At 44.0% G+C, this 23008-nt stretch overlaps 1 protein-coding gene across 1 annotated transcript in view; it reads right to left on the bottom strand.

Moving 5' to 3' along the window:
• Positions 1-16920: 16920 nt before the first annotated feature.
• The window catches only part of LOC311099719 (arylsulfatase B-like), a 34932-nt gene continuing 28844 nt past the window's right edge, over positions 16921-23008 (bottom strand). The window contains 2 exon segments of the mRNA XM_084140457.1: positions 16921-17808; positions 19663-19821. Coding sequence (XP_083996583.1) covers positions 17540-17808; positions 19663-19821 — 428 coding nt within the window. The 3' untranslated portion in view covers positions 16921-17539.

Raw genomic sequence — 23008 nt, 5'->3', positions numbered from 1 at the left:
CTAACAGACAAATAAAAACAATTACATTTACTATTAATTGTTTTCTAAAGTAATCTAAGCATTGTTGAAAAGATGGGAAAAAATGAAACAAATTGTATAGGACATCAGTGTACGTGAATAACGGGAATAGGCTTTAGATAAAAAGCCGATTGAATGGCAAAAGTAAAATAAATCCTTCCCCCTACTTACGGGTAGGTTTTCCAAGTTTTGCAAAACGTCCAGCGATGAATATGGGCGCTTTTCAATAAAAAATCAAACTGGCGGAAATAATTGTTTGAAAAGCGCTATCTTTGCGTTACAAGTTCCTTTGTGGATAATGCAGTGTGCTGCCTCTACCCACACGATTCCTTGGTCCAAGTGTATTTCTTCCCCACGCTTTCTCTCTTTGACCACGGATGAGTGAGGCGCGAGCGGTTTTCTCCCGACCAGGCTGCTTATGTCTGAGAGCGAGTGACGTTATTCATTCTCTCTCTCTCTCTCTCTCTCTCTCTCTCTCTCTCTCTCTCTCTCTCTCTCTCTCTCTCTCTCTCTCTCTCTCTCTCTCTCTCTCTCTCTCTCTCTCTCTCTCTCTCTCTCTCTCTCTCTCTCTCTCTCTCTCTCTCTCGTCAACACAAGTCAATGTCATTCAGGTTGATCACTTCACATTCTTCAGAGGAGCAGAGTATTTAGAGGTCATAGCCCTACTACATGTAGTTACTGCAATGAAAAGGCACCACTGAAATCCTAGTTGAACCTAATTGACTTACATGAATGGTTGTACTGTGCCATCTCCCATTCACACATCGTCTCTAGTACTTGTTGTCTGGTGGTCTGGTGTGTTTTAGTCAGAATTAATGGGGAGATGGAGCCCATTCATCGCAGACATCTAAGTACAGGGTTGTGAATGCCTCCCATTAGAAAACAGGAATAGAAAGAAACAACAGCTTTTGTGTATTAGTTGACATTGTGTTAAGTTTACAGGGCAGGGTGAATGGGCTGTTGTGACTGGAGAAAGGGACAACTGGTGCCAGGAACTCTCTGACTTATAATTGTGCTTCTTGAAATTTGAATGAAGCTGAGAAACAGCTACTGGTACAGAGACTTACTACTAAGTGCATTCAACCAAGGATGTTTGAGGAAACCACATCCTAAAACTATTATCACCAGAGTAAAATGGTTGACAGGTTTTTATAGTTAGCTACTTTGAGTAGTTTGATTTAAAAAAACAAACATATTTTGATGAAAAAAACAACCTCAAAATAGTTTGATATAAAACCACCATGTAAGTAGTACTTTTGATGTCATTTTTGAAATTAACGAACACACACACACACTCACACACTCACACACTCACATCAAGGGCATTCTTGACACAGTCCCTGTGACAGCAGGGAGATAAGGGAAGTGGGCTGTCTCCAGCTCTGTTTGTTTACAGTGGAGCAGAGCTCTGTGTCTTTATTATGACTACTACACACAGACACACACACACACACACACACACACACACACACACACACACACACACAGACACACAGACACACAGACACACACACACACACACACACACACACACACACACACACACACACACACACACACACACACACACACCAGGAGGGCTTGGACGACCTAGCACTGAGCAAATTGTTTTACACAATGGTGTGTGTGTACATGCATGTGTGCGTGTGTGCGTGTGTGTTTGTGTATGTGTGTGTGCAGGGTTGGGTAGGTTACTTTCTAAATGTAATCCGTTACAGTTACTAGTTACCTGTACAAAATTGAAATCAGTAACGTAATTTTTGGATTACCCAAACTCAGTGACATAATCAGATTACTTTCCATTTAAGAGGCGTTAGATAATCCATCAAACATGTTTGGTGTGTCATCATACTGGTCTCTGACTTGTGGTCAGACTTGCTCAGGTGGAACAAACGTAAACTTGCACCTTTTTTCAATGTTGAATTGAATGTCATTGAGAAAACAGAAAAGTGTCTTAATGTATTTTTTTTGCAAACATCCTTTCAGAATTGAAAAGTAATCCAAGAAGTAAACATCTAGTTTTTCAAAAGGATCTGTAATCCTATTACAATATATTTTGCTGGTAACGTAACTGATTACAGTTCATTTTTTTGTAACCAGATTACATGTACCTGATCACATGTAATCAGTTACTCCCCAACCCTGTGTGTGTGAGAACCAGATGACATGTAACCGATTACTCCCCAACCCTGTGCGTGTGTGTGAGTGTGTGCGTGCGTGTAAAGCAGTTGATGGATCTGTAGGATAATGTTTTCTGAGGGTTGGGTGTGATGAGCGTTTGGATTTCCCTTGGCCTGCGAGCGAGCGAGGCTCAAGGTCCAACACATTCCTGCCTGCATTGGTCAGTAAAGGATTTCTAATCTGTTTTCACAGGCAGGCTGCACAGACACACACACAGACACAATCTTCTTTGGAATTCCCAGTCTGACTTCACTATGTGAGAGGGAAGAGAACTGAGAACTTCCCCTGGCTGGTGGATTTAATCCTTGTGGACATTCCAGAATGGAATCAAGGTGCGGCACACATTCTATTCCGCATGAAGTCACCATGGAAACATCTGAGTCTGAAACTGGTGAGGCCAACAAGAGCCACTGTCATATCTCTCAGGGGCATCGGGACTGAGGAGGTGGATCTGATCTCTGGCTTAGCATTACCACAGCTGATAAAACAAACGTGAGTGGTGGGCCTACGTCAGAGAGAGTGTGTGTGTGTGTGTGGTGTGTAATGAGTGTATGAGTGTATGAGTGTATGTGTGTATGTGTGTGTGGCAGGGTGAATCAGATGGCGTTGATTCAGCGAGGCCACATTTGAGAGAAGTGTGTTTATCACACCATAAGGCAGCCACCAGTACAGTGTGAAACAAAGACACTGAGGGGAGGAGACAGACTATGATGACACTGCGGAGGAAGTCTTGTTCATAATGACGAGGAGAATATGGAGGGGCTTTGTGTTTTGTTTAGGGAATAGCTAGTTCCTGTATAACAAGGATGTCAAGTTCAATCAGCGCAAGGGCCATATTGAAAAAACACAATGAATTTGCGAGCCAGACTTAGCCTATTATGTTTATTTTTTACAAAAAACAGTGCCTACAACTGAGACCCAAACTGGCCATTGTTTTATTTGAAAAAATATGTCCCTTTCTAATGTCCACTGAACAAAAATATAAACGCAACATGTAAAAGTGTTGGTCCCATGTTTCATGAGCTGAAATAAAAGATCCCAGAACTTTTCCCCAGAAAATCCCTGTTAGTGAGCATTTCTCCTTTGCCAAGATAATCCATCCACCTGACAGGTGTGGCATATCAAGAAGCTGATTAAACAGCATGAACATTACACAGGTGCACCTTATGCTGGGGACAATAAAAGGCCACTCTAAAATGTGCTGTTTTGTCACACAACACAATGCCACAGATGTCTCAAGTTTTGAGGGAGTATACAATGGGCATGCTGACTGTAGGAATGTCCACCAGAGCTGTTGCCAGAGAATTGAATGTTAATTTCTCTACCATAAGCCACCTCTGTCGTTTTAGGGAATTTGGCAGGAAGTCCAACCGGCCTCACAACCGCAGACCACCTGTATGACGTCATGTGGGCGAGTGGTTTTCTGATGTCAACGTTGTGAACAGAGTGCCCCAAGGTGGCGATGGGGTTATGATATGTGCAGGCATAAGCTACTGACAACAAACACAATTGCATTTATCTATGGCAATTTGAATGCACACACTCAAAACAATTAGTGGTTCAACAAGGGTTCTTCTAAGATCCTCAAAGTTCTTAGAAGAACCTTAGGGTTCTTGGCACTGCAAATTGCCCCCAAAAGGTTCTTCCAAGAACCCCATAGGAGGTGGGGTTCATCGAGGAACCTCCTTAGTTGGTGGGGGTTCTTGCAGGAACCTAACTGCCCAACTGAAACATTTGGATTTTAATGTGAAAGGACAGCAGTCACAGGCACTAAACTGAACAATTTAAAGATCGCCTCAATTTAAGATAAGGTTTGTCACTTGTGTGATCTAAATTCATATTGTTTTATCATATTTCTAAAATATTAAATGGACACAATTCAATGGATATCAATCAACAAAGAGGTAAGAATATGTAGACTATAAGAATATGTTGAAGGCTAGCTGTATTGGGTGCAGATGACCGAACTGCTCACTTTTGTGTCTGTGTCTGCAGGTATACAGACGAGGAGGCATACAAAGGTATGTCAATTGGTATTGGTATGTTATGCAGATCACATTTACCAACCTCCCTTAGCCTTTATCCTCCTCCCTGACCTCTTCAATGAAAATCCCATAGGCCTCTACATTATGGACAAGGTATGTGTATGAAAACCATTATCAAAACAGTTTTTTTCATTCACATTTACCACAAAAACCAAGGTATGAATACTGTTGAATGCTGTACTATTTTTGGGATTAACAGACTTCACCTTCCCTACACCTCTGATGAATATAACAGGAAACCTGTTCGATCACCATGCACTGCAACATCATTCTGGCTATGGATACGGAGAACATCAACACATTAACATCAACACGCCAGAGGATATACTCATTAGACTTGAGGCTCTGCTGGGAGTTCACCTCATATTTGGATTTCTTAATTCTGCTTTGCCACTAAAATCATAATAACACAGACAACAAAAATATTGCGTTATTGTTATGCATATTATTATTTATAATAATAATAGGGGAGGGGGGTAGTTCAAAAATGAACCCCAAAAGGTTCTTCAAAAGGTTCTTAAAGGATCCACTAAAAGGGTTTCTTTAAAGAACCCTTTTAAAGGGTTCTTCAAAAGAACTTATAATAATAATAATATAATATGCCATTTAGCAGACGCTTTTATCCAAAGCGACTTACAGTCATGCGTGCATACATTTTTTTTTTGTGTATGGGTGGTCCCGGGGATCGAACCCACTACCTTGGCGTTATAAGCGCCGTGCTCTACCAGCTGAGCTACAGAGGGTTTCAATATGAAGAACCCCTAAAGGTGTCACGCCCTGGCTCTGGGGACTCTTAAATGTTGAGCCAGGGTGTGGATTTTCTATGTTTAGTTTTCTATGTTTTTGTTCTAGATTGTGTTGATCTATGTTGGCCAGGGTGGTTCCCAATCAGACACAGCTGTAGCTCGTTGTCTCTGATTGGGGGCCATACTTAGGCAGCCTGTTGGCACCAGTTAGTTTGTGGGATCTTGTTCCGTAAAGGTTTGTGTTGTGTAACCTCAGGACTTCACGTATCGTTTTGTTGTTTTGTTCGTGTGTTGTGTACGAAATAAAATGTACGCTTATCACGCTGCGCCTTGGTCCGTCTCTTCCTGTAACGATCGTGACAGAAGATCCCACCTAAAGAGGACCAAGCAGCGTGTCCAGGAACAGACAGCCTGGACTTGGGAGGAGATCCTGGACGGGAAGGGATCCTGGACTTGGGAAGAGATTCAGGCCGGAATGGATCGCCGTCCTTGGGAGGAGACTGTGGAGGCGCGCTACAGAGAGGAGCAGCGGCAACGCAGAGGGTACCGGCCGAGGAGGAAGCCAGAGAGACAGCCCCAATAACATTTTTTTGGGGGGGGCTAAAAGGGTGGTTGGCGGAGCCTAGAGTTAGAGCAGAGCCAACTCCCCGTACTCAGGCTAGGAAGCGTGAGACTGGGCAGGCTCCGTGTTATGCGGAGCCACGTACTGTGCCGCGAGTGTTCCGGCACAGTCCTGTACGTCCGGTGCTAGCACCACGCACGTGTCGTGCTAAGATGGGCATGCAGCCAGGACGGGGTGTGCCAGCTCAACGCTCGTGGCCTCCAGTACGCCTCCTCGGTCCCGTATATCCTGCGCCAGTGCCACGTGCTGTAGCGCCAGTACGAGTGCACAGCCCTGTACGTCCTGTGCTGATGCCTCACACATATTGTGTGGAAATAGGCATTCAGCCAGGACGGGTTGTGTCAGCTCTCCGCTCCAGACCTCCAGTCCGCCTCCACAGTCCGGCCCGGCCCGTTCCCGCTCCCCGCACCAAGCCAGTGGTGCGTGTTCCCAGTCCAGCCCGGCCTGTTCCTTCTCCCCGCACCAAGCCAGTGGTGCGTGTTCCCAGTCCAGCCCGGCCTGTTCCTGCTCCCCGCACCAAGAAAGTGGTGTGCGTCGCCAGCCCGGTCCGGCCTGTTCCTTCTCCCCGCACCAAGCCAATGGTGCGCGTCGTCAGCCTGGTCCGGCCCGTTCCTGCTCCCCGCACCAAGCCAGTGGTGCGTGTGTCCAGTCCGGCACGGCCCGTGCCTGTTCCACCGGCACCGGTTAGCTGCTCCACTCCGGAGTCAGAGCAATCCGCTCCACCGGGGTCCGGTCCAACTCCAGTCAGCGGATCCACTCCGGAGCCAGAGCAATCCGCTCCACCGGTGTCCAGTCCAGCTCCGGCCAGCGGGACCAGACCAGGGGCACAACGGGGAGGTGGAGAAAAGGTGGTGGTCACAACCGGAGCCGAATGCCCACCCGGCCCCTACCCTCTTGTGTTTGTGTGGCACGGTCGCAGTCCGCGCCTTTGGGGGGGCGGTACTGTCACGCTCTGGCTCTGGGGACTCTTAAATGTTGAGCCAGGGTGTGGATTTTCTATGTTTAGTTTTCTATGTTTTTGTTCTAGATCGTGTTGATCTATGTTGGCCAGGGTGGTTCCCAATCAGAGACAGCTGTAGCTCGTTGTCTCTGATTGGGGACCATACTTAGGCAGCCTGTTGGCACCAGTTAGTTTGTGGGATCTTGTTCCATAAAGGTTTGTGTTGTGTAACCTCAGGACTTCACGTATCGTTTTGTTGTTTTGTTCGTGTGTTGTGTACGAAATAAAATGTACGCTTATCACGTTGCGCCTTGGTCCGTATCTTCCTGTAACGATCGTGACAAAAGGATAATTCAGGAACCTTTTCCTTTTAGAGTGCATAGATACCGTGATGAGATCCTGAGGCCTATTGTCGTGCCATTCATCCACCGCCATCACCTCATGTCTCAGCATGATAATGCACGGCCCCATGTCGCACGGATCTGTCCACAATTCCTGGAAGATGAAAATGTTTTGTAGATATATTCCAATGAAGTTAGATCTATATACAGCACTAGTCAAAAGTTTGGACACACCTACTCATTCAAGGGTTTTTCTTCATTTTGACTATTTTGACTATGAAATTACACATATGGAACCAAAAAAGTGTTAAACAAATCAAAATACAGTGGGGGAAAAGGGTATTTAGTCAGCCACCAATTGTGCAAGTTCTCCCACTTAAAAATATGATAATTTTCATCATAGGTACACGTCAACTATGACAGACAAATTGAGAAAAAAAAAATCCAGAAAATCACATTGTAGGATTTTTAATGAATTTATTTGCAAATTATGGTGGAAAATAAGTATTTGGTCACCTACAAACAAGCAAGATTTCTGGCTTTCACAGACCTGTAACTTCTTCTTTAAGAGGCTCCTCTGTCCTCCACTCGTTACCTGTATTAATGGCACCTGTTTGAACTTGTTATCAGTATAAAGACACCTGTCCACAACCTCAAACAGTCACACTCCAAACTCCACTATGGCCAAGACCAAAGAGCTGTCAAAGGACACCAGAAACAAAATTGTAGACCTGCACCAGGCTGGGAAGACTGAATCTGCAATAGGTAAGCAGCTTGGTTTGAAGAAATCAACTGTGGGAGCAATTACTAGGAAATGGAAGACATACAAGACCACTGATAATCTCCCTCGATCTGGGGCTCCACGCAAGATCTCACCCCGTGGGGTCAAAATGATCACAAGAACGGTGAGCAAAAATCCCAGAACCACACGGGGGGACCTAGTGAATGACCTGCAGAGAGCTGGGACCAAAGTAACAAAGCCTACCATCAGTAACACACTACGCCGCCAGGGACTCAAATCCTGCAGTGCCAGATGTGTCCCCCTGCTTAAGCCAGTACATGTCCAGGCCAGTCTGAAGTTTGCTAGGGTGCATTTGGATGATCCAGAAGAGGATTGGGAGAATGTCATATGGTCAGATGAAACCAAAATAGAACATTTTGGTAAAAACTCAACTCGTCGTGTTTGGAGGACAAAGAACACCATACCTACTGTGAAGCATGGGGGTGGAAACATCATGCTTTGGGGCTGTTTTTCTGCAAAGGGACCAGGACGACTGATCCGTGTAAAGAAAAGAATGAATGGGGCCATGTATCGTGAGATTTTGAGTGAAAACCTCCTTCCATCAGCAAGGGCATTGAAGATGAAATGTGGCTGGGTCTATCAGCAAGACAATGATCCCAAACACACCGCCCGGGCAACGAAGGAGTGGCTTCGTAAGAAGCATTTCAAGGTCCTGGAGTGGCCTATCCAGTCTCCAGATCTCAACCCCATAGAAAATCTTTGGAGGGAGTTGAAAGTCCGTGTTGCCCAGCGACAGCCCCAAAACATCACTGCTCTAGAGGAGATCTGCATGGAGGAATGGGCCAAAATACCAGCAACAGTGTGTGAAAACCTTGTGAAGACTTACAGAAAATGTTTGACCTGTGTCATTGCCAACAAAGGGTATATAACAAAGTATTGAGAAACTTTTGTTATTGACCAAATACTTATTTTCCACCATAATTTGCAAATAAATTCATTTAAAAAATCCTACAATGTGATTTTCAGGATTTTTCTCATTTTGTCTGTCATAGTTGACGTGTACCTATGATGAAAATTACAGGCCTCTCTCATCTTTTTAAGTAGGAGAACTTGCACAATTGGTGGCTGACTAAATACTTTTTTTCCCCACTGTATATTTTATATTCGAGATTCCTTAAAGTAGCCACCCTTTGCCTTGATGACAGCTATGCACACTCTTGGCATTCTCTCAACCAGCTCCATGAGGTAGTCACCTGGAATGCATTTCAATTAACTGGTGTGCCTTCTTAAAAGTTAATTTGTGGAATTTCTTTCCTTCTTAATGTGTTTGAGCAATCAGTTGTGTTGTGACAAGGTAAGGGTGGTATATAGAAGATAGCCCTATTTGGTAGAAGACCAAGTCCATATTATGGCAAGAACAGCTCAAATAAGCAAAGAGAAATGACAGTCCATCATTACTTTAAGACATGAACTCTGAAAGTTTCTTCAAGTGTAGTCGCAAAACCCATCAAGCAATGATGAAACTGGCTCTCATGAGGACCGCCACAGGAAAGGAAGACCCAGAGTTACCTCTTCTGCAGAGGATAAGTTCATTAGAGTTACCAGCCTCAGAAACTGCAGCCCAAATAAATGCTTCACAGAGTTCAAGTAACAGACACATCTCAACATCAACTGTTCAGAGGAGACTGCGTGAATCAGGCCTTCATGGTCGAATTTCTGCAAAGAAACCACTACTAAAGGACACCAATAAGAAGAAGAGACTTGCTTGAGCCAAGAAACACAAGCAATTTACATTAGATCGCTGGAAATCTGTCCTTTGGTCTGATGTGTCCAAATTTGAGATTTTTGGTTCCAACTGCCTTGTCTTTGTGAGACGCAGAGTAGGTGAATGGATGACCTCCGCAGGTGTGGTTCCCACCGTGAAGCATGGAGGAGGAGGTGTGATGGTGCTTTGCTGGTGACACTGTCTGTGATTTATTTAAATTCAAGACACACTCAACCAGCATGGCTACCACAGCATTCTGCAGCGATACGCCATCCCATCTGGTTTGTGCTTAGTGGGACTATCATTTGTTTTTCAACAGGACAATGACCCAACACACCTCCAGGCTGTGTAAGGGCTATTTTACCAAGAAGGAAAGTGATGGAGTGCTGCATCAGATTACCTGGTCTCCACAATCACCGACCTCAACCCAATTGAGATGGTTTGGGATGAGTTGGACTGCAGAGTGAAGGAAAAGCAGCCAACAAGTGCTCAGCATATGTAGGAACTCCTTCAAAACTGTTGGAAAAGCATTCCAGGTGAAGCTGGTTGAGAGAATGCCAAGAGTGTGCAAAGCTGTCATCAAGGCAAAGGGTGGCTACTTTGAAGAATCTAATCTAAAATCTAAAATATACACTGCTCAAAAAAATAAAGGGAACACTTAAATAACACAATGTAACTCCAAGTCAATCACACTTCTGTGAAATCAAACTGTCCACTTAGGAAGCAACACTGATTGACAATACATTTCACATGCTGTTGTACAAACGGAATAGACAACAGGTGGAAATTATAGGAAATTAGCAAGACACCCCCAATAAAGGACTGGTTTTGCAGTTGGTGACCACAGACCACTTCTCAGTTCCTATGCTTCCTCGCTGATGTTTTGGTCACTTTTGAATGCTGGCGGTGCTTTCACTCTAGTGGTAGCATGAGACGGAGTCTACAACCCACACAAGTGGCTCAGGTAGTGCAGCTCATCCAGGATGGCACATCAATGCGAGCTGTGGCAAGAAGGTTTGCTGTGTCTGTCAGCGTAGTGTCCAGAGCATGGAGGCGCTACCAGGAGACAGGCCAGTACATCAGGAGACGCGGAGGAGGCCGTAGGAGGGCAACAACACAGCAGCAGGACTTCTACCTCCGCCTTTGTGCAAGGAGGAGCAGGAGGAGCACTGCCAGAGCCCTGCAAAATGACCTCCAGCAGGCCACAAATGTGCATGTGTCTGCTCAAACGGTCAGAAACAGACTCCATGAGGGTGGTATGAGGGCCCGACGTCCACAGGTGGGGGTTGTGCTTACAGCCCAACACCGTGCAGGACGTTTGGCATTTGCCAGAGAACACCAAGTTTGGCAAATTCGCCACTGGTGCCCTGTGCCCTTCACAGATGAAAGCAGGTTCACACTGAGCACGTGACAGACGTGACAGAGTCTGGAGACGCCGTGGAGAACATTCTGCTGCCTGCAACATCCTCCAGCATGACCGGTTTGGCGGTGGGTCAGTCATGGTGTGGGGTGGCATTTCTTTGGGGGGCCGCACAGCCCTCCATGTGCTCGCCAGAGGTAGCCTGACTGCCATTAGGTACCGAGATGAGATCCTCAGACCCCTTGTGAGACCATATGCTGGTGCGGTTGGCCCTGGGTTCCTCCTAATGCAAGACAATGCTAGACCTCATGTGGCTGGAGTGTGTCAGCAGTTCCTGCAAGAGGAAGGCATTGATGCTATGGACTTGCCCACCCGTTATCCAGACCTGAATCCAATTGAGCACATCTGGGACATCATGTCTCGCTCCATCCACCAACGCCACGTTGCACCACAGACTGTCCAGGAGTTGGCGGATGCTTTAGTCCAGGTCTGGGAGGAGATCCCTCAGGAGACCATCCGCCACCTCATCAGGACCATGCCCAGGCATTGTAGGGAGGTCATACAGGCACGTGGAGGCCACACACACTACTGAGCCTCATTTTGACTTGTTTTAAGGACATTACATCAAAGTTGGATCAGCCTGTAGTGTGGTTTTCCACTTTAATTTTGAGGGTGACTCCAAATCCAGACCTCCATGGGTTGATAAATTTGATTTCCATTGATAATTTTTGTGTGATTTTGTTGTCAGCACATTCAACTATGTAAAGAAAAAAGTATTTAATAAGATTATTTCATTCATTCAGATCTAGGATGTTATTTTAGTGTTCTCTTTATTTTTTTGAGCAGTGTATTTTGATTTGTTTAACACTTTTTTGGGTTACTACATGATTCTACATGTGTTATTTCATAGTTTTGATGTCTTCACTATTATTCTACAATGTAGAAAATAGTACAAATAAAGACAAACCCTTGAATGAGTAGGTGTCCAAACTTTTGACTGGTACTGTATATTTAAAATATATATATATACGAATAGGAAAGCCTTAAGATAAATAATCCACTTGTTTAGAGAGACAAATCTGGATAATATTCTGAGTAAAGTAGCAATATGTTGGATGAGTGTGTTGGGGGTAACCAGGTTAGCGCTAGTTTATGCTAACTTGCTAGCTAGCAAGTTCACTAGCAGTAAATGCTAGCCAGCTAGCTAGTTAACAGAAGCTGCTAGGAGTGCTAGGTAGAAACCTTAATACCAGATCGTCTGAGGTCAAATACATTAAAACATTTAATGTAACTTAATTGCAGTTGTAAATGTTTCCACTAGTGACTAATAGCTTTACAGTTAATGTGACTTTATAGCCTTTTAGCTATATTACACAGCATTTTCTGTCATATACAGTTGAAGTTTACATACACCTTAGCCAAATACATTTAAATTCAGTTTTTCACAATTCCTGACATTTAATCCTAGTAAAAATTCCCTGTCTTAGGTCAGTTAGGATCACCACTTTATTTTAAGAATGTGAAATTTCTGAATAATAGTAGAGAGAATGATTTATTTCAGCTTTTATTTCTTTCATCACATTCCCAGTGGGTCAGAAGTTTACATACACTCAATTAGTATTTGGTAGCATTGCCTTTAAATTGTTTAACTTGGGTCAAACGTTTTGGGTAGCCTTCCACAAGCTTCCCACAATAAGTTGGGTGAATTTTGGCCCATTCCTCCTCACAGAGCTGGTGTAACTGAGTCAGGTTTGTAGGCCTCCTTGCTCGCACAAGCTTTTTCAGTTCTGCCCACAAGTGTTCACTAGGATTGAGGTCAGGGCTTTGTGATGGCCACTCCAATACCTTGACTTTGTTGTCCTTAAGCCATATTGCCACAACTTTGGAAGTATGCTTGGGGTCATTGTCCATTTGGAAGACCCATTTGCGACCAAGCATTAACTTCCTGACTGATGTCTTGAGATGTTGCTTCAATATATCCACGTAAGTTTCCTTCCTCATGATGCCACCTATTTTGTGAAGTGCACCAGACCCTACTGCAGCAAAGCACCCCCACAGCATGATGCTGCCACCCTCGTGCTTCACGGTTATGATGGTGTTCTTCGGCTTGCAAGTGCCCCCTTTTTCCTCCAAACATAACAATGGTCATTATGGCCAAACAGCTCTATTTTTGTTTCATCAGACCAGAGGACATTTCTCCAAAAATTACAATCTTTGTTCCCATGTGCAGTTGCAAACCGTAGTCTGGCTTTTTTCTTTTATGAAGCAGTGGCTTCTTCCTTGCTGAACGGCCTTTCAGGTTATGTCGATATAGGACTTGTTTTACTGTGGATATTTTGTACCTGTTTCCTCCAGCATCTTCACAAGGTCCTTTGCTATTGTTCTGGGATTGATTTGCACTTTTCGCACCAAAGTATGTTCATCTCTAGGAGACAGAACATGTCTCCTTCCTGAGCGGTATGACGGCTGCGTGGTCCCATGGTGTTTATACTAGCGTACTATTGTTTGTACAGATGAACGTTGTACCTTCAGGCTTTGGGAAATTGCTCCCAAGGATGAACCAGACTTGTGGAGGTCTACACATTTTTTTCTGAGGTCTTGGCTGATTTCTTTTGAATTTCCCATGATGTCAAGCAAAGAGGCACTGGGTTTGAAGGTAGGCCTTGAAATACATCCACAGGTACACCTCCAATTGACTCAAATGATGTCAATTTGCCTATCAGAAGCTAAAGCCATGACATCATTTTCTGGAATTTTCCAAGCTGTTTAAGGCAAAGTCAACTTAGTGTATGTAAACTTCTGACCCACTGGAATTGTGATACAGTGAATTATAAGTGAAATAATCTGTCTGTAAACAATTGTTGGAAAAATTACTTGTGTCATGCACAAAGTAGATGTCCTAACCGACTTGCCAAAACTATAGTTGTTAACAAGAAATTTGTGGAGTGGTTGAAAAACGAGTTATAATGACTCCAACCTAAGTGTATGTATACTTCAGACTTCAACTGTAGCTAGATAGCTAGCTACAATTTTAAGAGAAAGTTTTTCAATTGGCATCTCTCCCCCTGTTTTCAGTCACAGGTGGGGACTGGATTAGGTATGAGCAGTTTAGGAGGTGGGCTCATGAGTTTTGCTCCTTTTACTGGGGATAGCTTTATTTGTGACCTTACAAATTAGAATCGTGCAATAGCAGAGCATAAGAGAGTTGCCACATTAATGTTACACTGAATTATTGGTTAAGTTATGAGTTATTGTTATTAAATGTTATATTCCAATGTTATTAGTTATATTCCATTCCAGTATTCCAATGAATATGTTTTTAATGAATTAAAAACAACTATTGAAAACCTTTTGCTCCTGAATGTCATTTTAAAGACTGCTAGGGTTTAAAATCTGGCATAATTCAAATAATATTTAGTGCAATTGCAAATAATGGATTGTATGGAAAAGGAACAACAATGAAAGAACAAAGAAAATTATTGAGCCGGTGAGTTAAAAAGAGGGACGTTACATCAAATCTCCTCATATTGCGGATTTAATGGTGACATGTACAACACCATTTCTCTCCCATATTTCATTTAAATAATTAAAATAAGACCACTACACTTAACCTTTAAGTATGACTTACTAAATAATTTCTAAATAAAACTGATTATATGGATTTTAACTTGTGTGAAACCCTATGCCAGTTACCCGGTACCCGAAACTTTGCATGGCCATTTAGCCTACAACACATTTAAACTTTCGGTCAGGTAGAAGATTCGGTCAGTGCCATTAGTGATATGATACAGGGCACTGGCTGGCTTGTGTGTGGGTGTGTGTGTGGGGTTCTGGGAGGAGGGGTTTGTCGTGCAGCACGTTGGCAGTGCTTGCTGTGACTTGTAGTGCAGTGCATCGCGGCCTGTATGGAATCGGGCCAAAACGAATTGACAACCTAAATCATTGCGTGGGCCGGATAGAAATGTGTCACGGGCCGGATTCGGTCTTCTGTTTGACATGTGCCATATTTACATTTACATTTACATCATTTAGCAGACGCTCTTATCCAGAGCGACTTACAAATTATATATAAAGTCTGCCAAATGTTTTCCTACCTCAGTGGTTTGAAGTTCACCTGAACTAAAGTTTGACGTCATCGATTTAGATGAACTATTCTCTTCACATCAGAAAACAGAGCAAACATTGAGTCAGACGATTTAAGTAGACTAAGGTTATTCGCTGCAGTAACGTTATTCGTGATTTTCCAGGATTAAACCTAACTTACTGTATGTAAAATACGATGTGAAATCAGACCAAACTACAGAGGGAACTCTTTGTAACAATATTCACAAGTGAGTCTGGGACGAGCAAAGAGTCTACTTTCAAATGTCATGTCACACCTCAACTCTTCAGTCCAAAGTGGTTTGTAATGAGAGGAACCCTGAAGATGACCTGTGACCTTTGTGAGAGCAGCAGACAGAATCCTGTAGCGGTCCTGGAAATCCCAAGCATGCAGAACGCAACAAAGCTGTTGTCTCGACTACATTCTTCACCTTTATTCTGCCAGTCGTTCTCAGTGATGAGTGTCGGCTGTGAAAAGCAGACACACACACTCTGGCGGTATACCCCCCCACACACACACACACACACACACACACACACACACACACACACACACACACACACACACACACACACACACACACACACACACACACACACACACACACACACACACACACACACACACACACACACACACAGGCAGGTAGAGAGCTACGGTTAAAAAGGCTCTTAATTAATGAAGGGAGAAGGGGATGAACGCGGGAGAGGAGGAATAAAGGAGGAGAAGGATGAAAAAAGTGATGAGTAAACAGCACAGTTGGGAGTGAGAGAGAGATGTGTGTGTGAGAGAAGGGGGTTGTGGTTAGTGTTGTGGTTAGTGAAATCACAGGCCTGCTGCTGATGTGTCAAATTGGAGTAATGGGAAGGTTGAGGAGATGTTTAGCCACAAAAGTACTGTATGTCTCCCTTCTGACATACAGAATATTTGAGGATGTCTTTCTTCCATTTACTCTTTTACAAAGGATGTATTGATGTGGTAAAAATCCTGGCCATACAACTGTAATATTTTGTTATTTCTAAACGTCACTAATGTTGCAGTTTGTCCCTCTCCTGCGGTCAATCAGCTCACATGACAGGCCAAGTGTTAATAGTCACATCAGTGACCAGGCCGTCTGCCCTCCGCAGGCGGCGTTTCCTGTGACTACCCAGCATGCTGTTGGCCGGAGTGAGGGCGGGGTGAGGGGTCATAAAGTATCTTTAGAGGAAATGTGTTTCTTAGAGATGGAAATGGTCACTGGGGTAATACGTGTACCTCTGTTTGTTATTCTGCACTAACAAGTGTACTACATATGAATATGATATTATGCTGAGAGGGTCTCAAATGTTAACATATCACTGGCTCGTTGAACCATTCTCTTTAGACACCTAGTAGCATAGTTAGAACTTTAAGCGAACGCACACACATAGGGCCTCTCTCCGCTAGTGAGACAGACAGTGTGTGTGATTGGGGCGTGGGTGTTATGTCTCCTGCCATACCAGCAGGATCAGGGACATTCCTCATGTTTCTAACCTCTGACCCCTAAAATACTCCTAACCCATTTAGCACCTATTTATAAACTCTTAAGACAACCACAGCAGGAGTTAACTGACCCCAATCATATACTTGTTATTACATGAAGCTAAGTTATAAAACTAACGGAAGGATCTTACTGTTACCACATACAGTATTTATATCCAAACCCACTTACATTAAACACATTCACGCAATAAATCATACATTCAGGGATAAGTCAAAGTGGGAACCAAACCCACAACCCAGCTGTTGCTGATACCATGATCTCACCATCTAAGTATGGGTCTGAAGAAGCCTATGGGTTTATTCCGGTTGACGTCCCTGTTTGACACCAACACAGGAGGGGACTGGAGCTTAAGTGGTAATACCTGACGCATCAGGAGGAGGGTTCTGACAAATCAGCAACATGTGGTAGCTAGTCCTGTTTACGTAACAACTCTGACTCAACTTCCCTAATCAACTACAGGGACAGTAAACACGTCACATTCATTCAGGCACTAACGAAGTGTTACAAAATATTTACTCACCCTTTCCTCTTTTTTATTGCACATAAGGGAATAGTTATTGTATTTGAAAGGTTTCTTTGAATTAGCATATAAGAATTTCACATAGTCAGATATAACATTTGAAAAATCTTCACTTTTGACGGGTTCTGTATATTCTCTACTTGGACCACCCTTGAAATACATAAAAACTAGCTTCTATTCGACAAGTAGGGGCGGCAGGTAGCCTAGCAGTTAAGAGCATTGGGCCAGAAACCAAAAGGTTGCTGGTTCGAATCCCCGAGCCAGCTATGTGAAATATCTGTTGTGTGCCCTTGAGCAAGGCACTTAACCCTAATTGCTCCTGTAAGTCGCTCTGGATAAGAGCGTCTGCTAAAACAACTAAAATGGAAATGTATTTAAGTAACATCATGACCTGATTTGAGTTTTGTTGCATCATAAAACATCAAATGGTACCTTTTAAAGCGACTCAATAAAACACCAGACAGCCTCTCTCACACAGACACGCATCTACGGCTGCAGCACACATACACAGCCCCACACACCCTCCCTGAGGAAAAGTGGTCATTGAGCTCTTGAATAATCTTCATGTATCTCTTCATCGCTGAAATCTGGCACTTTACACTTCTCCTTCATCGTCATCATCATCACCACCACCATCATTCCCAGGGCCCCCAGGCTCCAGTGCCAGGGTCACACCTGGGGTCGTCATCGGGGAAGTTGATTGGCTGAGACCTCTGCAGGTAGTGGCCTAATCTCCTGAGGAGATTGTCCACTACATTGGGGTGTTGGTCAGACACCTCATCCCTCTCTTCTGGGTCTGCCTCCACATCAAACAGCATCACAGGCTTCAGGGGATTACCAGAACCAGTACTGTTGGTTCCAGAACGGTCCTCCAAGCCTGGACGGGGGAACCATCGGTCACAGCCTGGAGGGGGGACAACAGTGGAGAAATATGAAATACAGTGGGGGAAAAAAGTATTTAGTCAGCCACCAATTGTGCAAGTTCTCCCACTTAAAAAGATGAGAGAGGCCTGTAATTTTCATCCTAGGTACACGTCAACTATGACAGACAAATTGAGATTTTTTTTCTCCAGAAAATCACATTGTAGGATTTTTAATGAATTTATTTGCAAATTATGGTGGAAAATAAGTATTTGGTCAACTACAAACAAGCAGGATTTCTGGCTCTCACAGACCTGTAACCTCTTCTTTAAGAGGCTCCTCTGTCCTCCACTCGTTACCTGTATTAATGGCACCTGTTTGAACTTGTTATCAGTATAAAAGACACCTGTCCACGACCTCAAACAGTCACACTCCAAACTCCACTATGGCCAAGACCAAAGAGCTGTCAAAGGACACCAGAAACAAAATTGTAGACCTGCACCAGGCTGGGAAGACTGAATCTGCAATAGGTAAGCAGCTTGGTTTGAAGAAATCAACTGTGGGAGCAATTATTAGGAAATGGAAGACATACAAGACCACTGATAATCTCCCTCGATCTGGGGCTCCACACAAGATCTCACCCCGTGGGGTCAAAATTATCACAAGAACGGTGAGCAAAAATCCCAGAACAACACAGGGGGACCTAGTGAATGACCTGCAGAGAGCTGGGACCAAAGTAACAAAGCCTACCATCAGTAACACACTACGCTGCCAGGGACTCAAATCCTGCAGTGCCAGACGTGTCCCCCTGCTTAAGCCAGTACATGTCCAGGCCCGTCTGAAGTTTGCTAGAGTGCATTTGGATGATTCAGAAGAGGATTGGGAGAATGTCATATGGTCAGATGAAACCAAAATAGAACTTTTTGGTAAAAACTCAACTCGTCGTGTTTAGAGGACAAAGAATGCTGAGTTGCATCCAAAGAACACCATACCTACTGTGAAGCATGGGGTTGGAAACATCATGCTTTGGGGCTGTTTTTCTGCAAAGGGACCAGGACGACTGATCCGTGTAAAGGAAAGAATGAATGGGGCCATGTATCGTGAGATTTTGAGTGAAAACCTCCTTCCATCAGCAAGGGCATTGAAGATGAAACGTGGCTGGGTCTTTCAGCATGACAATGATCCCAAACACACCACCCGGGCAACGAAGGAGTGGCTTCGTAAGAAGCATTTCAAGGTCCTGGAGTGGCCTAGCCAGTCTCCAGATCTCAACCCCATAGAAAATCTTTGGAGGGAGTTGAAAGTCCGTGTTGCCCAGCGACAGCCCCAAAACATCACTGCTCTAGAGGAGATCTGCATGGAGGAATGGGTCAAAATACCCATACGAAAACCTTGTGAAGACTTACAGAAAACGTTTGACCTGTGTCATTGCCAACAAAGGGTATATAACAAAGTATTGAGAAACTTTTGTTATTGACCAAATACTTATTTTCCACCATAATTTGCAAATAAATTCATAACAAATCCTACAATGTGATTTTCAGGATTTATTTTTTTCATTTTGTCTGTCATAGTTGACGTGTACCTATGATGAAAATTACAGGCCTCTCTCATCTTTTTAAGTGGGAGAACTTGCACAATTGGTGGCTGACTAAATAATTTTTTCCCCCACTGTATAGCAGGGATGTGTGTGTGCGTGTGGCTGTGCGCATACAATCTGTAAATATACTACCCTCATGCTATAGTGCTTCATGCTATATAGATCCAAACTAATAAAAACCCAGTCAGGAGTCACACTTCACTTTCTCAGCTGACTAAACACACACAGTAGTTATGATGTGTCAGTTATGATGTGTCAGTTATGATGTGTCATAACTGACAGAGACAAGCTAGTTACCTGGGTAGCCAGTCAGCAGCTTCCACTGCATGCTGCGGATGGCAGCGTGGATAGACACGTTGAAGCCTGAGTTAGACCAGGACCAAGGGTTGGAGTTGGAGCCACCACCACTCACTGGAGCATCAGACACAGACAACCCCTGGGAAGCCCTGCCTGGACCTGGGAAGAGGGAGGAGGGAGGGGGGAGAGGACAGAGTGGGAGGAAGGAGAGCGGGAGAGAGGGGGAAGAGGGGAGAGGAGGGAGAGAGGGAAGAGGGCAGAGGAGAGAGATGTGGGAGAGGAGGGAGAGAGAATCAACAGAAGTGAAATAGGGGATGGACGATGATGGAGGCCAATCGAAATGTCCCAAACACTCTAGGATGATAATAATAAAAGAGAGAAAGTGGAAATTGCTGAAAAATTGAGCATTGGTCGACCGCTGGACACAAAACGTTCACTGTAGAGAGACTAAATATGAAGTGAAGTAGAGAGGCAGAGACACTGAGCCCTGCAGCATACCTGAGAATGGGCTAGATGAGGGCTAGGCAACCAGTATAGAGAGACGAGTGAAAATAAACAGAGGAATGAGAAATAACTATTTCTTCCCCGTAGGCCAAACAATGAAGCAGCAGGAATGGAGAAGGGTTTTTGTACTTGAACGTTGGTTAAAATGTGGAATTCAAGGTGTGAGATTTCTGCCAAGGTTAGCTACCGGGTAGAGCAGAGTGGGCAGTCGGAGTACCAGCTTTGCTCACTTAAACAGAAACTGCAACTTGTTTTGATTAAAATGAGAGAAGACGTAATGTTTGCCTGTTGGAAGGATTCAGACCTGAGAGTCCTTTTATGACACAGATAACAGATTCACTGCTCCTCAAGTTAAGATCAAAAGGCTTTTACGGCCCTCTGTTTGCCTTATCAGATTCACCACATCAGCAGTAGACCTACTTCCCACTCTAGGTAAATCCACATTAGGCTGTTAGCTAGCTCTGTTGTAGTCTTGGTACCAGTTCTTTTAGCTAACATTCCACTACTTAGAAAATAATTACTGTCGGTTTAATGCTGCCAAAAACAATCCTCCCAACATTCATTGTGTATGTGTAACTACACACAAGCCCTTGTTCTCCTCTCTCTGAGATGCAACAAGCACAGACACATTTCTTGTTTTATAGTTCCCTCTCTGCTGTAGCATGACAGACACTTAAACACATCCCATCTCAGACCACATGACTAGCATTGCGACATTCAAATCTATTGATCCGCTTATGAATGATGTGTGGGTTTTCCTCATAAGCTAATTGTTATCACATGCATTCAGTTATACAACTGCTGAATCCCCCACCCAGATTCTTAAGTGTGCTGTATCGCAGATTTGATTGGATCCAGCCAAGCGGAGGTTGAGTAAATGTGAAAGTGTTTGGGGTGATTTTGAGGTAGAGTTTTACAGTTTGGTGCCAGACTGCCAGTGCTTCACAGGCAGACAGAGGCCCGTAAAGTCCCAAATCAACCCAGCCCTATCCACTATCTCCTACCGCAAAGGAAAGGATGAATTTAAGCAATAGGGTGGAAACTCCACCTAGCCTCTCACCAAGTGAAGGTGAGAAGGTCAAGGGTCATAGGGGTTATGGGCTTGTATAACAGAAGACATGAATATGAAGGATTAGCCTGAATCATACAGTGGGGAAAAAAAGTATTTAGTCAGCCACCAATTGTGCAAGTTCTCCCACTTAAAAAGATGAGAGAGGCCTGTAATTTTCATCATAGGTACACGTCAACTATGACAGACAAAATGAGAAAAAACAATCCAGAAAATCACATTGTAGGATTTTAAATGAATTTATTTGCAAATTATGGTGGAAAATAAGTATTTGGTCAGTAACAAAAGTTTCTCAATACTGTGTTATATACCCTTTGTTGGCAATGACACAGGTCAAACGTTTTCTGTAAGTCTTCACAAGGTTTTCACACACTGTTGCTGGTATTTTGGCCCATTCCTCCATGTAGATCTCCTCTAGAGCAGTGATGTTTTGGGGCTGTCGCTGGGCAACACGGACTTTCTACTCCCTCCAAAGATTTTCTATGGGGTTGAGATCTGGAGACTGGCTAGGCCACTCCAGGACCTTGAAATGCTTCTTACGAAGCCACTCCTTCGTTGCCCGGGCGGTGTGTTTGGGATCATTGTCATGCTGAAAGACCCAGCCACGTTTCATCTTCAAGGCCCTTGCTGATGGAAGGAGGTTTTCACTCAAAATCTCACGATACATGGCCCCATTCATTCTTTCCTTTACACGGATCAGTCGTCCTGGTCCCTTTGCAGAAAAACAGCCCCAAAGCATGATGTTTCCACCCCCATGCTTCACAGTAGGTATGGTGTTGTTTGGATGCAACTCAGCATTCTTTGTCCTCCAAACACGACGAGTTGAGTTTTTACCAAAAAGTTCTATTTTGGTTTCATCTGACCATATGACATTCTCCCAATCCTCTTCTGGATCATCCAAATGCACTCTAGCAAACTTCAGACGGGCCTGGACATGTACTGGCTTAAGCAGGGGGACACGTCTGGCACTGCAGGATTTGAGTCCCTGGCGGCGTAGTGTGTTACTGATGGTAGGCTTTGTTACTTTGGTCCCAGCTCTCTGCAGGTCATTCACTAGGTCCCCCCGTGTGGTTTTGGGATTTTTGCTCACCGTTCTTGTGATCATTTTGACCCCACGGGGTGAGATCTTGTGTGGAGCCCCAGATCGAGGGAGATTATCAGTGGTCTTGTATGTCTTCCATTTCCTAATAATTGCTCCCACAGTTGATTTCTTCAAACCAAGCTGCTTAACTATTGCAGATTCAGTCTTCCCAGCCTGGTGCAGGTCTACAATTTTGTTTCTGGTGTCCTTTGACAGCTCTTTGGTCTTGGCCATAGTGGAGTTTGGAGTGTGACTGTTTGAGGTTGTGGACAGGTGTCTTTTATACTGATAACAAGTTCAAACAGGTGCCATTAATACAGGTAACGATTGGAGGACAGAGGAGCCTCTTAAAGAAGAAGTTACAGGTCTGTGAGAGACAGAAATCTTGCTTGTTTGTAGGTGACAAAATACTTATTTTCCACCATAATTTGCAAATAAATTCATAAAAAATCCTACAATGTGATTTTCTGGATTTTTTTTCTCATTTTGTCTGTCATAGTTGACATGTACCTATGATGAAAATTACAGGCCTCTCATCTTTTTAAGTGGGAGAACTTGCACAATTGGTGGCTGACTAAATACTTTTTTCCCCCACTGTATATAGGGAGACCACTTAGAACACTAAGGAGAACAGAGCAGCCTGTTCTAGACTTTTCTGTTCCCTCCTTTCCCACCTCACACTCTGTTCTCCC

The sequence above is a fragment of the Coregonus lavaretus genome (genome assembly GCF_964263955.1).
Source record: "Coregonus lavaretus genome assembly, chromosome: 24".
Lineage (NCBI taxonomy): Eukaryota > Metazoa > Chordata > Actinopteri > Salmoniformes > Salmonidae > Coregonus > Coregonus lavaretus.
This window is presented reverse-complemented; position numbering and strand designations above follow the sequence as displayed.